Source organism: Vipera ursinii, assembly GCF_947247035.1.
Source record: "Vipera ursinii genome assembly, chromosome: 2".
Lineage (NCBI taxonomy): Eukaryota > Metazoa > Chordata > Lepidosauria > Squamata > Viperidae > Vipera > Vipera ursinii.
The window spans coordinates 232,867,874-232,882,783 of record NC_139513.1 but is presented as its reverse complement, the minus strand read 5'-3'; the positions used below and the strand labels follow the sequence as shown (position 1 = coordinate 232,882,783).

General features: G+C 34.2%; 1 protein-coding gene across 3 annotated transcripts in view; it reads right to left on the bottom strand.

The window, feature by feature from the left end:
* The window catches only part of DAPK1 (death associated protein kinase 1), a 77,939-nt gene that overhangs the window by 35,521 nt on the left and 27,508 nt on the right, over positions 1 to 14,910 (bottom strand). For all 3 annotated transcript variants that reach the window (XM_083351983.1, XM_083351982.1, XM_083351984.1), the window contains exons 4-11: positions 10,449 to 10,587; positions 9,708 to 9,837; positions 4,840 to 4,888; positions 4,713 to 4,739; positions 3,000 to 3,152; positions 2,071 to 2,116; positions 1,522 to 1,611; positions 899 to 991 (exon numbers count right to left, since the gene is read on the bottom strand). In XM_083351983.1, coding sequence (XP_083208109.1) covers positions 899 to 991; positions 1,522 to 1,611; positions 2,071 to 2,116; positions 3,000 to 3,152; positions 4,713 to 4,739; positions 4,840 to 4,888; positions 9,708 to 9,837; positions 10,449 to 10,587 — 727 coding nt within the window. The remainder of the gene's footprint in view (positions 1 to 898; positions 992 to 1,521; positions 1,612 to 2,070; positions 2,117 to 2,999; positions 3,153 to 4,712; positions 4,740 to 4,839; positions 4,889 to 9,707; positions 9,838 to 10,448; positions 10,588 to 14,910) is intronic.

The window sequence follows — 14,910 nt, the reverse complement described above, 5'->3', positions numbered from 1 at the left end:
AACCTTGGAGGTCATCTAGTCCAACCCCCTGCTCAGGCAGGAAACCCAATACCATTTCAGACAAATGGCTGTCCAGTCTCTTCTTAAAAACTTCCAGTGTTGGAGCATTCACCACTTCTGGAGGCAGGTTGTTCCACTGGTGAGTTGTTCTAACTGTCAGGAAGTTTCTCCTTAGTTCTAGGTTGCTTCTCTCCTTGGTTAGTTTCCATCTGTTGCTTCTTGTCCTGCCTTTAGGCGCTTTGGAGAATAGCTTGACTCCCTCTTCTTTGTGGCAACCCATGAGATATTGTAACACTGCTATCATGTCCCCCCTCGTCCTTCTCTTCATTAGACTAGACATACCCAATTCCTCATATGTTTTAGCCTCCAGTCCCCTAATCATCTTTGTTGCTCTTCTCTGTACTCTTCTTTCTAGAGTCTCAACATCTTTTTTACATCATGGTGACCAAAACTGGATGCAGTATTCCAAGTGTGGCCTTACCAAGGCACTGTAAAGTGGTATTAACACTTCACGTGATCTTGATTCTATCCCTCTGTTAATGCAGCCTAGCACTGTGTTGGCTTTTTTGGCAGCTGCAGCACACTGCTGGCTCTTATTTAAGTGATTGTCCACTAGAACTCCGAGATCCCTCTCACAGTCACTACTATTGTAAAAGGTACCACCTATACTATAGCTGTACATTTGGTTTTATGTTTATGTTTATGGTAGCTATAGTGCATACATTGCCAATTTGGAGATGGCTCCTTGATAGACATATCATTAATTTCTTAGTAATAATCCCTATGAGATCTGAAATTCAATTTATCAGTACAGTTTAATAAAATTGAATCCTGATTTGCATAAAACATTTTATCCAAACTTTCCTAAGTAAATTAGCAATCTTATGTGTTTACTTACCAGAGTATCATCACTTCTGGCCACACTCATGTTACTTCTGGACAAAAATGATCTTGATAATCTTTGGCATAATGATATTAGACGCACTGATTGCTTTTATTAAAAAAAGAAACAAACATTCATTTCTCAGGAAATTTATGTCACATGAGATCTATCCTAGGAAAAGGACATATTAAAATATAGGTTTCTACATGCTGATTTGAATTTTTTTGGCAATTCAAAAATTCAGTGAGAATCAGCTTAAAACAAATTCTTCAGTGTCAAAAATTGTGATCGTTATCTAGAGGTAGATGTTTCAATCTCATAGCCATTCTCATAGTAATTACATTCTTTGTGGTATGTTATTGCTTTTGAAATTTTTATGCATATCTTATCCTCACACCTTTGCTGCTTCCTTCTTCTTCTGAGTTATAGTGGAAGTACTGCACAGAAACCGACATTGCTAAGTTTAGTGAACAGATGATCCTGCACTATTACTAATTAAAAGCAAGAAAATTGGATATTTATATTAAATGTAGCCACTCATCAATCTTTTAATATTTTTGTTATGATAGCACACTCTTGTACATCTTACCCCAAAGACAAAGCTAAACTGCAATATCATAAATAATTATTAACCTTACTTTCCATTTTCTTCGTGCAGCAAACTTTTTGAATTTCTCCATATTTACTGCAGAGGCTTTTCTACTCAGGGCTTGCAGAGTATCTTTTGGCTGTGAGAAAATTAAAATAACACTTTGAAATGCTACTGTCATAGTCAAGGTTATCAAATGATACAGTCACGGTTCTCAGATTCACGTGTTAATTTAGTAGGTAATGGCACCACAAAATATTATAATCCTTAGTCCAAGGAGAAGAAGAATCAGGGCAGAATGTATTGCCCATCAACTACAGAATATCCATCAGCAGTTATTTTATGCAAGTGTACAGTAAGCATTGTACATTTTCTACTGGATTCTTTCCTCTTTGATAATACAGGGCAAATTGATTTGGTTCAAGGGTTAGAATAACTATTAAAAAAACACCAGATAGGAAGAAAACAATTGGGTTAGTGCCTTAGAGGAAGAAAGAAAATGCTTATACCTGTATGCCTCAAAAAGCAAACAAAAATACAAATAGGAGCTATAGGCAAACAGAATCAAACAATTTAATTTTATGTATTAGATGCTGACCTTGATCCATGGATGTTGCAAGCTGTCTTGAATAGTCATTCTCTTCCTTTTAAATGAGATACAAGTTAATTAAGCCAATAAAATTCTTATTCTATTTTCCTCACCTACCTATAATTTTACAACTGTAAATCAAGTGGGCAGAATTTAAAAGTTATCTTTAAAAGTCCCAGACTAGTATTTTCAACCTAGTAACTACAAACTCACTACATCAGCTCTAGCAACATCACACAGTAGCAATCCTGGTGCATTCTCCATGAAACTTTATTAAAACTCATCTGTTTAATATTAGAATGTGATAGGTAAAAACAAATCATCATCATCATGTTAATTTAATGAAGTCCAGGACAATGGACAAGTGGCAAACATGTCACTGGTTTCAAAAGAAATAAAGCTTAAGTTTAGAAACTCAGATATTTCCAACTAGATTGCTGCAGAAGGCACTTGGATAATCATGCTTGAAATATGCAATGCAGTTAGAAGGTCAATATACCAGTTGATAAATTGATGAAATTGTGTACAGGTACTCTTACATCCATTTAATTAGTGACTATTTGAAGTTACGATACTGAAAAAAGTGATTTACAACCAGTTATCACCTGACTGTTGCACCATCCTCATGGTCACATGATCAAAATTTGGATGCTTGGCAACTGGCATGTATTTATGACAGTTGCACTGTCCTTGGGTCATGTGATTGTCATTTGCAACCTTCCCAGCAGAAACTTTCGGCTCAATTATGTTGTAACTTGAGGATTATCTGTATTATACCCATAACCTCTACCCCGTAACTGGGTGTTTTCATGATGTTCCTTATTTGGCCTTAATGCTGCTGCTGCTGCTATATACCAACTTGACTGAGAAGCATAATTTAAAGCATAAAATAAAAAAATGATCATACCCATCAGAAATAATCAATGACAAAAACTCACTTTGGGTCCTTTATTAGAAGTCGCCTTATAAAATCTTTAGCTAGAGCACTGGTATTACTGAAGAATTCTTCCTCAAAGTCAAAATTCACTGCAGACACATTGGCTAGCGTTTCTTGTTTTGTCTCTCCAAGAAATGGCGAAGCGCCACTTAATCTGCAAAAATTAATTTTGGCACAAAAAATATGATGTTGCATGACTTGAACAGAAACATCTCTAGAATCTATTTGGAGCAAAAGAAATACAAACGTTAGTAAATTATTATTGTTTTTATATTGGGTTTTTATCTTTTTAGTGACTTTTATCACTTTCACTGAGAGTGATTTAGGGGCTAAATAAATATTCTGAAATTTAAAAAAATCTTAAATAAAAAAAATACATAAACCACCAATGCCCCGGCCAATGTAAATTAGGAGTCAAACAATATTTCAGAGTTTGATGCATTTGGAAATAAAGAAACAGAGGCATAAGTTTAAAATGGCTATGCTGTGAGTATGGGCATCCATACAGTGGGATGGACCACATCAAATAAATTAATTTTTACTAATGAAATTACTAATTAAAATAGAAATAACTGCTTAAAACCATAAAATATTTTAATCTCTACCTGTCAAATAAATTTATGTGCCCTGTAATAATTTCAATTCAAGTTGACTAACATTACTCTAAACCAGGAGTCTTCAAATTTGGCCCTTTTATGACTTGTGGACTTCAACTCCCAGAATTCCTCAGCCAGGCATGCTGGCAAAGGACTTCTGGGAGTTGAAGTCCACAAGTCATAAAAGGGCCAAGTTTGAAGACCCTTGCTCTAAACTTTCTCACCCCCTTCACTTTCACATAGAAAAAAGGTGGGTGGTGGAAAATCACAGCTTGTTTTCTTCTATTCTAGGTTCAGTGATGCTCAATGCATGTATTAATGCCAAAAGTGATAGACAGATTTCCCCTAAAATCATCTTGCTTTTTAAAATATACAGATATAATGTTGGTTTTTTTTAAAAAACACAAGTTTATTTAAAAGAGGCAAAGCAAGTCTCCTGCTGAATCACTGTTCTCTAGTCTTAACCATGCTGTTGTCTTCTGCTGCTCCAACTAGCTGTTTCCTCTCCTGTTTATCTCTCTCACCAAATTTACAATTAAAAAAGATGTTTGATAAAAATGTTCATTTTGGAGGACTCTTTACTCATTAAAATGGTGGACTCATTACTTGCCTCATTCAAAATACTTTTACTGTCACTATCATTGTCTCTATGTCTAAGTGGAAACCAAGCACCAGGTTTTTACAGTTTCCAAATAGGTTTCTTTAATGATTAAACCAGGAAGTGGAGGCACTTAAAGTAATTTATATCTGTTTTTGAAATCATAATTAAGAAATGGAAAATCCATGGCCCTTCAGATTGTACCCTAAAGCTCTGATCATTTTTCTGTGTTGGCTGGACTACAATCTAACAATATTCAGGTTTCTCACTTCAATGGGTGGACAAGTACATTTAAGACATACCAACTTATATTCCCAAATATTAAAATAATGCTTAGTACAGTTACACTTTCTATTCACTATATACTGAAGTATGTTTTCATATAAGTATTTCTGCAAGTATTTCAAGCTAATTTCATAACAAGATTTCTATGGTTATAAACAGATGAGATTATCAGTGACAAGACTGAATAATATTGAGAAAATTACAAAAAACCCCACATTAGGATGTTAATACTTACAGAATATAAGTTATTACACCAATGCTCCTGCAAAGAAATATGGGAGAAGGAGAAAAGGTATTTTTCAGTGCTAAAAGCCTCCTATAAAAATTACCAAAAAATGCCAGAAAAAAAATGGAGAACTTACCACATATCTGCCTCAAGACCAAGTGGTTCATAGTTTACTATTTCAGGAGCTAAGAAATAAAGAATTTGCTAAGTTTTTTTCAAAATTCTCAACACCTTTTTGGTGATATGGTGACTAAAATTGGCTGCAGTATTCCAGGGACCACTTTAGTTCTATTTGGACCTCCCATTAAGGCTCCAATTTTATAAATACATGCTTACCAAAGAGGAAACCTAACTGAGTTCAGCAGGACTGAATGTTACAAACTGCGAATAGGCAATTTTTAAGAACTATATGGCAATATATATTATACATTGAAAATATAAATATTCTTCTAAATGCTTACTATACAGTAGTTATTTTACATTGTTTTCCTGATATTATTGGGGTTTTTTGGGGGCGGGGTTGTGAAATTATTATTAATAATAATAATAATAATAATAATAATAATAATAATTTTATTTATATACCGCCCTTCTCCCGAAGGACTCAGGCGGTGAACAGGGCAAATGTATAAAATACAAAAATACAAAAGTTAAAAGGAATTAAACATAATGCCCAAGGTAAAAACAATAAATACAAATATTAAGAACAATAAAAAACCCAACCCATCCCCCATCAGGCCAATCCGGCTTGTTCAAATAAATGTGTTTTCAGATCGCGTCGGAAGGAGCGGAGGTCGGGCGCCATCCGGAGCTCAACCGGCAACCGATTCCATAATTCCGGGGCACCCACAGAGAAGGACCTCCCCCTGGGGGCCACCAAACGACATTCTCTGATCAGTGGCACCCTGAGGAGGCCCTTAGATTTCAATACCATGACAATATTATTTTAATTTCTTGTTTGTAGAGATGGAGGTCAAGGATACGAAGGGACCGTGCACAGCAAACTGCCTGCCCTAGTATCTTGTTATCCACATGTCATGAGCTCATTCCAATTAGCCTTGCCAAGCACTGCAAAGAACCAGCTAGATAAGAGAGACTCTGCCCTGCCTTGGATGTTTCGGATGTTCTCTAAGATTGACTAGGGAGTACACCAATAAACAATGCTTTTTCTATGCATAATTTCCTGCTTATTAAACTGTATAAATACAATAAACTCTGCGGTAGGCAGACAGACATATTTGGGACACCCTGAGTTGACTGGTCTCTGAATCCCACACTTGTTTGTATTAACTATTGTTTTTTCTTATTAAAACACATAGACAAACTATGTCTAAGTCTTACCCCAAGTTATGTTGCACTTCAGTCTTTAAATAATTAACCTAGTATATACATAACAATATATGATGTTTTCCATGGTGAGCTTAACATCAATAACAACATTTATTAAAAAGGCTAAAATAATTTCTGGTGGTATTATCTGTAAATTAAAAATTTGTTTAGTCAAAATCTTTCACTTTTCACATTCTGGGCAAGCAGTAGTCATGTATCCTAGCAAAAAAATGTTACATATGTGCATAAGCATGGTCAGTAGTATATGCCTTTTTAAAAATATCAAACATGCAAAGAAACAAAAATAAGTCCGAAATATCTGTATTACATCCAGAAATGCCAACTTTGCAACCAATATTTCTCATCCATAACTATGGCCCCCTAAGCATACCTGCATACATGCAAATGCTTTTCTGGGATCAGTAACACAGCAGGGATTGCTTTTTCCTTCCAATAACATATACCTAAAACCAGTTTATTGCATTTGGCAATTGTAATATATATATATATATATATATATATATATATATATATATATATATATATATATATATATATATATATATATATATATATATATATATATATATATATATAAATAAATAATTCAACCAATATAATTCATTTAATTTGAAATCAAGTGAAAAATTGATTTAAATTGTTTTATTAAAACAAATTAATGGCAATTCTTTTATAAGAAGTTGCCTCAAACAAAATGAGTTTGACATGCCTGCTCTAGATAGCTGAATGCTCCAAAATAAATTCTAGACCAGGACTGTACATGCAGCCTACCAAGCACCCATGGACAGAGCACAGACTTTTTTTAAAAAAAATATCACCACCACTGCCCTGAAAGTCATGTTGCCTAGTGCCTCCATAGCTTACCATGACCACGAGCTCCAACACTGTAGATGCTCCTCTAGTCACCAAATCATTGATTAGCCCACCAGCATTCTTTTGCAGACCACAAAGATTTTTAATTTATCAGTGTGGGCCTTTCCCTTCTACAAGTTGCACAGACCTCTTCTAGATTTTCCTCTTGCCTTTCCGAGTTAACTCCTTGGTCTGTCATTGAGCAAGAATTTACTTTGTAGGGAAGCATATTATCATTTGATGCATATTTAACATATGTTCTACCTTTATTCACCGATTATATAATATTTGTATGCAATCCACATGGTGAGGTTTGGGACAACTTACAATAGAAAAAATATATTTTTAAAATCAGAAGATTAAAACATAAAAGCATGGCTTTTTTTCTCATAGAACACTCAGAATGGCGTTCCGGCACCTTTTTTTGCACACACACAAAAAAGCTTTTGCACAAGCTATGCTACTCCCTCTATTGGCTTTCGAAAGCCTACTGGCTTTCAAAAAACAATAGGAATTGCTGCTGAGCATGCCAAAAGACCTGGCCGGCAAACGTTGCACCGGCAAGTTGTCTAGAGCGAAGGCGAGTTGGCAGGAACTTTGCATCCTTCCCTGCTGCCCAACTACACCATCTCAACTAGGTAAGTAAGAGAGGACGAGTGGGAGGTGGATTCTGTGGAGTCCATGTGCACTCCTTCCTTGTGCTCACCCATGACAGCCAGGTTGGTGGCTTACCCGGTGCTGGACCTGCGCCACCATCGCCTCGCCCTGCACGCCTAAGTGGCAGCCCTGCATTGTCTGGCCTGCACCGCCTCTGCTGCGCGCCCCGCACAGCCCCGCCATATAGAGCGGGCTCTGCTGTTCCCACAGCACCAGCCGCACTGGCTTTGGCCCCGGGGGAAAGCCCTCCACCAATACCCCTTGCACCCGTGACGGCAGCAGCGCCCCCCCGCCCACCCACCTCCTGCACCCACCAAGATGAGAGTTCCGGCACCTTTTTTTTTTTTTTTTTTTTACAAAAAAAGCCCTGCCTTCAGGTATCAGAAGTTGGGGAATATAGTATAAGGCCTTCAATATTAGATTTAGTTGCTGGACAGCTGGTTTCTAAATTCTTAGGCCACACATGTCAAAGCAATTTCTTTAGTTAAGTCCATGTATAAACTTGTAATAAGTAAGCTATTTTTTTTTAAATTTTATTACCATCATAAATATGTGTAGGGAATTCATATTCAATAATTCAACTAGCATCTTCTAAAATAGTTTCTTGATCAGCCTTATTCAACCCAGATGTGATGAAACATAGCCCATGAGATCTACGAATTCTGTGGACTCTAATCTCAACATATCTGGAGGGAGCCAGAATATTTTACATGATCTTCAAGAGGTGCCCCATGGGCACTATATTATAGTAATCTAGTGTGGACATTATTATAGAGAGTGGTAACTAGCCATGTTCTGTTTCTCCAAAAAGGAATGCAACTGGTACATCAGCAAAAGCTTGCAAAATATGCTACATGCTCTTTGTGTCAGTTGAAAGTCCACTACCTAATTAAATCCCTCCAAAACAGAAAGAATACTATTCCTCTAGACTGATAAATCATTAATCAACAGGACTTTTATTTGGATGGAATTACTTTTATCCTAATATCTTACTTATTCCAGATACAGATTATAAGGATAAACGTAAAGAAGAAACAGAATGGAGTATAAGCAGTTCATAATTAAAATTAAACTCCTGATATATCTCAGGAAATATACTGTACTATTTTTTTATTATTTTAATTCCATTTATATCCCGCCCTTCTCCGAAGACTCAGGGCGGCTTACAAGCTTAGCAGTAGCCTTCATTCTATGTATATGCCTGCTTATTAGGGTTTTCACACACACCCCAAGCGGCATTATTACAAAGTCAGCTTAATTGCCCCCAACAATCTGGGTCCTCATTTTACCTACCTCGGAAGGATGGAAGGCTGAGTCAACCTTAAGCCTGGTGGGATGCGCACCTGCACTAATTGCACTAATTGCACTAATTGCAGGCAGCTGGTGTTACTTAAGGAGGCATTAGCCCACTGCTCCACCAAGGCTACTATGGTGATGTTGAATAGCAAGGAATTATTTATCAGACTTTATGGGAATCATAGCATAATTCTTATAGTGCTACACTACAATCTTCAATACAGAACCATATCTAATGCTAAAAATTAAGAAAATGAATTTCTAATCAAAAATGTTCTTAAGGTCTCCTCAGTCTAGCACTCTTGTGTCATACAGGGTAAAATAGCTACTCTGGATAGGATGCTAACAGTTCTCTTCATTGCTTCTCCTCAACAAATGAAGTTTGTTAACAACACTAATTCTGTTATCTTCCTCAAACATATATGGCTGATAGTGAGAATAAGTATTCAAGGAGATTTTGGGAATCAGAATGTAAGTAATTCACGTAGTAGAAAAGAGGATTTTTATAAACTAATGGAGCTGGGCTTTTTTGGCATTTTTTCCCTTTTAAATGTAGGTATCCATAGAATAAGAAAGGTTAACACAGTTGTATAGAATTCAGACTGCAAAAATATATATGGACGTAGAATGTCTACAAGAAATTACCCATATACCTATACTGCTACATGCACTGAAAAGAAGTTGAACTCTATCTCCTATCACCCATCTTTAATTCTCAGTATAGCAACAAAGGACAAAAACAGGACTAAATTCATCAAAATTGTCATTAGGTGGACTATCAAGAACACATCTGCTTAAAACTATCAGACAAATTTTAATAATAACAAAGTAATGAAATGTAATACTTACCAACAAATTCAGGTGTCCCAAAAATGTTCTTAAACTCATTGCTGAAGTCTATTTTGTGTGCTAAGCCAAAGTCAATGATCTTGATGTGTGGTTTTGGTACATTTCTATCCAGCAGCATTATGTTTTCAGGCTTCAAGGAAAAATATTGATTGTATGTGAGCAATTCCAAACCACACCCATACTTTATTTTAAAAATAAAAAAAATAAAAAAAATAAAAAGTTCTTATGGGTAAATGTAGCCCTCTCTTGACAAGAGGTGTCTGCAGGATTTGGGCTTTCATCAAAATGACAATAGTAGTATTGCACCATTGTGATGCAACCACTGTCTCTTAAATACACATGTGTAGCACTGTACATACAAAAGTGGTAAGTAAGCATTTCATCATTTACCCCATCAAGACCATACCTGAGGATACCTCTCTCCCTGAATTTTTTTGTCTCTAATAAAATGAAGTTGGGCAAACGCCAATATACAAATATATGCAGACATACATATAAGAGTTTCCCAATGTATACTGTATATAGAATATCCATAAATATATGGCTCCATAAAAATAATCAGTAATCTATTATATCCTACTTTATTCTAATATTCTATTATAATCTATTATAGTCTTGCCACATAAAGAACCTTCAAGATGTCTTTTGTTTTCCTGAACAAAACTTTACATTAGCATTTATTCTGGATATCCAAATTGTAAGGGGTATCCAAGGTTTGAAAAAGCTGCTTGTTCAATGTACCTTAAGATCAAAATGTGCAATTTGCAGAGAGTGCAGATACTTAACACCATTAAGAATTTGCTTGAGAAATTCTGTGGCCTCCTCTTCAGTCAAAGATTCCTTTTCAGCTAAAAAATCAAAGAGTTCCCCTCCTGCAACGCTGTAAAAAATAGGAGCTTTAATTATGACTTGAACACTTTCCATTAAAAAAAAACAAATGTGAAGGAGTCTGCACACTTTATGAAGAAAAATACCTACTCTTAAAAGCTTTCTACACTATTTAACAACTATTAAAATGTTTAATTAAATTTGCCAAGTATTAATACAGATTTATAAAGATTTTTGGCCTTTAGAAAACTTCTCTGCCTAAGAAATATTTTCTTGGTTAAACCTTTTAAGCATTTTCATATGCTACTTTATTTTAACCATCATGTTTTAAATTTAATTTAGCAAAACATGTTCAACATTGATTTTGCACAACAGAAAAAAGCAGAATTGGCAAATCTCTGCAAAAGAAAAACAGCAATGTCATATCTTAAAAATAAAACATTAGTTTAAGCAATAGAGTGGAAGAAAAATATGACACATGGTTATTCACCAATTATAATGTAAAATCTACTTTCCTTTGTATTTACAGTAAATGTGTTCTAAGCCATAGAAATTAAAATGATTCTTTCAATATTATATCACACTTTCATATGTTCTAAATATTATTGGATAGTCTTTGAGTGGAACATATTCATAAAACTATTAAATATTTTGGTTTTCACTTCTTAAAAAATCAGAAATGCAAACACATATATTTCTATTCTATCAATTACCTTCTGATAGTGGGTTGAGCCTTAGCCAGCATGAAAAAAACTACTTTTTAGCATATTTTTCTCATTGATATTCTTCTATTCTATCAGCTCTTCTCAAGTTAGCAAGGAAATACTGCATAAAGTCTCTCTACTTACAACCACCATCCTAAACCAAGGATGCAACTTTTTAAAGGGCCAACTAAATACTTGGTGAATAGATGTTATGCTAAAAACCACAGTCCAAACAACTGGCAGAAATGCAACAGGCAAACAACCTCTCATTTAATTAATATATCTACTATACTAATATTAGTATTAACATATTATTAAAAATACATTAAATTAATTAAACATAGTTAATATGAAAATTCCTTATATAATTTGATGGGTCTCTCTCTTAAATAAAAAAACCCACAATTTGTTGAACCAGCATTTGTTGTATGTTACCATGGGTTATAGATCTGTGTAGCTGTCTTAGCATATGAATATTGAAGCAGTGGCTGGAGCATTATTAAATGTTCTTAATAAATGAGGAAGTTTATATGTAAATAGGCATGTACAATAATCCCAGAACTCTTCAGCTTTAAAGATGAATATCAGTATTTTTAATTCTGCCTGGAAAGTAACTGTAGATTGGTCAGACTCAAATAAAATAGGCACAGTATGTTCTCTGTGATAGGTTAACAATCTGGATGTTTCATGCTGAACAATTGGAATGTTCAGTTTTCAAAAGCAGTTGTACAAAAAAAAACATCATGTAATTCAATCTGGAAATAACTATGTATGTATGACAAAGACCAAATCCCTATTTCTACTGATTGTAGACATTAAAACTAGTCCAAACCTTTACAGGGACATTCATCTCATAGATATCATCATGTTTTTAAAAGCTATAATCAGATGCTTCTGGCTTCTGCTTCTGGGAAGGTTTTCTATGTCTTAGCTAAGAAGCATTCACATTAAACAGATATCATCTCTTATCTTGTGACACACAAATCCATCAATTTTAAATGATTGATCATGCAAAGAACATGGTATCAGCAACCGCAGTTCTATATGCAATATAGCTTTCACAATTAACACTTCATAGTGTATCTAAAATCATATTTCTCCAGTAACAATTAAGTGTATCTATGGAATTTTAAGACTCGAATATGAAAACGTATGTAAATGTCTCAGATAACATGTACATCCATGTTCTGTGCTTATGATTGCTCAAAAAAAAAAAAAAGATCAGCTCCTCTCTGCACAAAGCTCTTCCACAATTTATCATTATTCTATATTCTTTATTCTGCCAATATTTGCAATAGAGTTTACAGACCTAAAGAGAAATTTTACACACAAAAAAATATTATTCATTGATGGGCCACAGCAGGAGAGACACAACATACTGAGGCTTTGGATGCTATACTATAGATATATTACTACCCCACCACCACCAATAATAGCGATATTTTGTTGAACATAAATGGAGGAATTACTTTAAGTTATAGCACCTTGGCTGTCTTACTCAACCTTCATTGAAAATGTAAGTACTTTTCTTTTACTATAAATGAACAAATCAATCAATCAATATATTGATAGTGATTATCTATAGGTCAAAGCAAGAACCCATTCAATACAAGTTTAGAAACCATTCATGGCTTCATATTTCTAACATTTTTATCAATATAAATGTTTTGCCCAGTACACGTAATCTGTGTCCTGATTAAAGAAAATGTATTTTAGAATTTGTATAAACAAATAGATTGTATTCAAAAAAAATATTTACACTGACTACTAAAAGGTGAATAATGGGGAAAGTAGCTTATTTTAGTGTTATGACTAAGTTATCCAGAGCAAAACACTTTGAAATTAATAGGTTCTTATAGTATACAATGTATTATACCCAAAAAGCTTTTTTTAAGAAAACCATTTACATATATTTATTTTATTGCAACGGCTCAAAGTACTTATTATGTTTTCTTTATAAATGAAAATACAGAAGGCCCACCAGCAAGTTTACATGGAATTCTAATAGGTTTTTGATCTTTAAAGTCTCATATAAAAGCAATTAAATAAAAGTAGTTAAAGGAACCAAGATGTTTGTTTCTTTGGGAAGAAAACTGGATTACATTATACCAGAAAATAATTCCTTTTCTAGCAAGTAAACTGTTACCCAAGCTTTGGGATTACAAATTATATCTCACAAGATATAATTATAGGTCTTAAGCATTTAATGTGAAACAGATTAGTTTATAAAAATAGCATTATCTCTCTTAATGAATTAGCACCAACATACTTATATGCCTTTATTAATGAACCAATTAAATAATTAAGGCACTATCTAAATACATTGTCCATGGAGATTTATATTCCCAGTGAGTTTAACAAAATTAAAAGGACATTCACTGAAAGTAGTCAGAAAAATTAGCAATATTAACAAAGATTAGATTAACATGATAGGTTTTCATATTAGCAAATCAGCCCATTGTATAATTTATTCATAGAAAAGATTTAAATTTGCTAGATTTTTTCTTGCTTGATAAGTGTTAAAAACCTTTACTTGCTTGGTAAAGTATTAAAGTACGATGTAGGTATCAACTATTGGATATAAGGACATTATAGATGACAATTTCATCACTTATAAAGGACATGTGCTTTATCAACTATATGCTCATCATTTAAATAGACTCTAGAGCATAATCTGAAAGTGTTACTGGGAGGTTCAAACCTATTTTCCACAAGGAAAAAGAGGATTAATTCTTAACCAAGAAAGCTCTCAAACTGGCAAAATACCTTCTATCACTGGAGGTCTAATGGAGGGAAAGATTTAAAATTCCACAAAAAAAGTCATGTTTCTTTAAGCCTGGACACTATTTTGGATATGAAGAACTTGATTTTATATCTACTATAAAACCAATCTTGAATTGCTATCCTTTGTTTATAAAAAGTTATGATTTTATTTTCCTATGTTAAACTAGGCAACCTATGCCCAACTGGATCATCGTTTCAAAGGTATTTCTTTATCTAAACAGAGAAACAACATGACCAGGAGTCAGCATTGGGAATGAGAATAACTTCTGATTTCCTGCCAGCTTCCCCATTGAGTTTCCTTATGGGAAGATGGCTGGGAGAATCAAAAACCTACCTTCCTTCCTTCCTTCCTTCCTTCCTTCCTTCCTTCCTTCCTTCCTTCCTTCCCCCTCCCTCCCTAGTTTCCAAGAAAGAAAACATGATAAATCATCCAGGATTCAACCTTAAAAACAGAATGAGAAGGAACTAAAAGCAAAACTCCAGCCTGGATTATCATTTGAAATGTCATTTCTAAATATCCATTTTAAGTGGAGAATGTTCTTTCAACCGCAGACAAATCTTCTGAAATTAAGACTTACAACTAATACAGAAAGAACAGACAACTTAATATTAACAAGCATCCTAAAAACAAAACCCATTATCAACAGAAATTTCTCAAAATTATTTTTTTATTTAAAACATTTATATAGCCACCATTTTATATGAAACTCTGTGTGGCTCCTAATCAGCAATTAAAACAATAATAATAAAACAGCATAATACATAAATTTATTAAAAACATCAACATTAAAAACCTGGCACTCAAGTTAATCTTCTGAATGTCCCTCATAAAATGTTATTTTCGGTGATATGCCCCCATACAGGTGTGAATATTCTGACTGTATGCT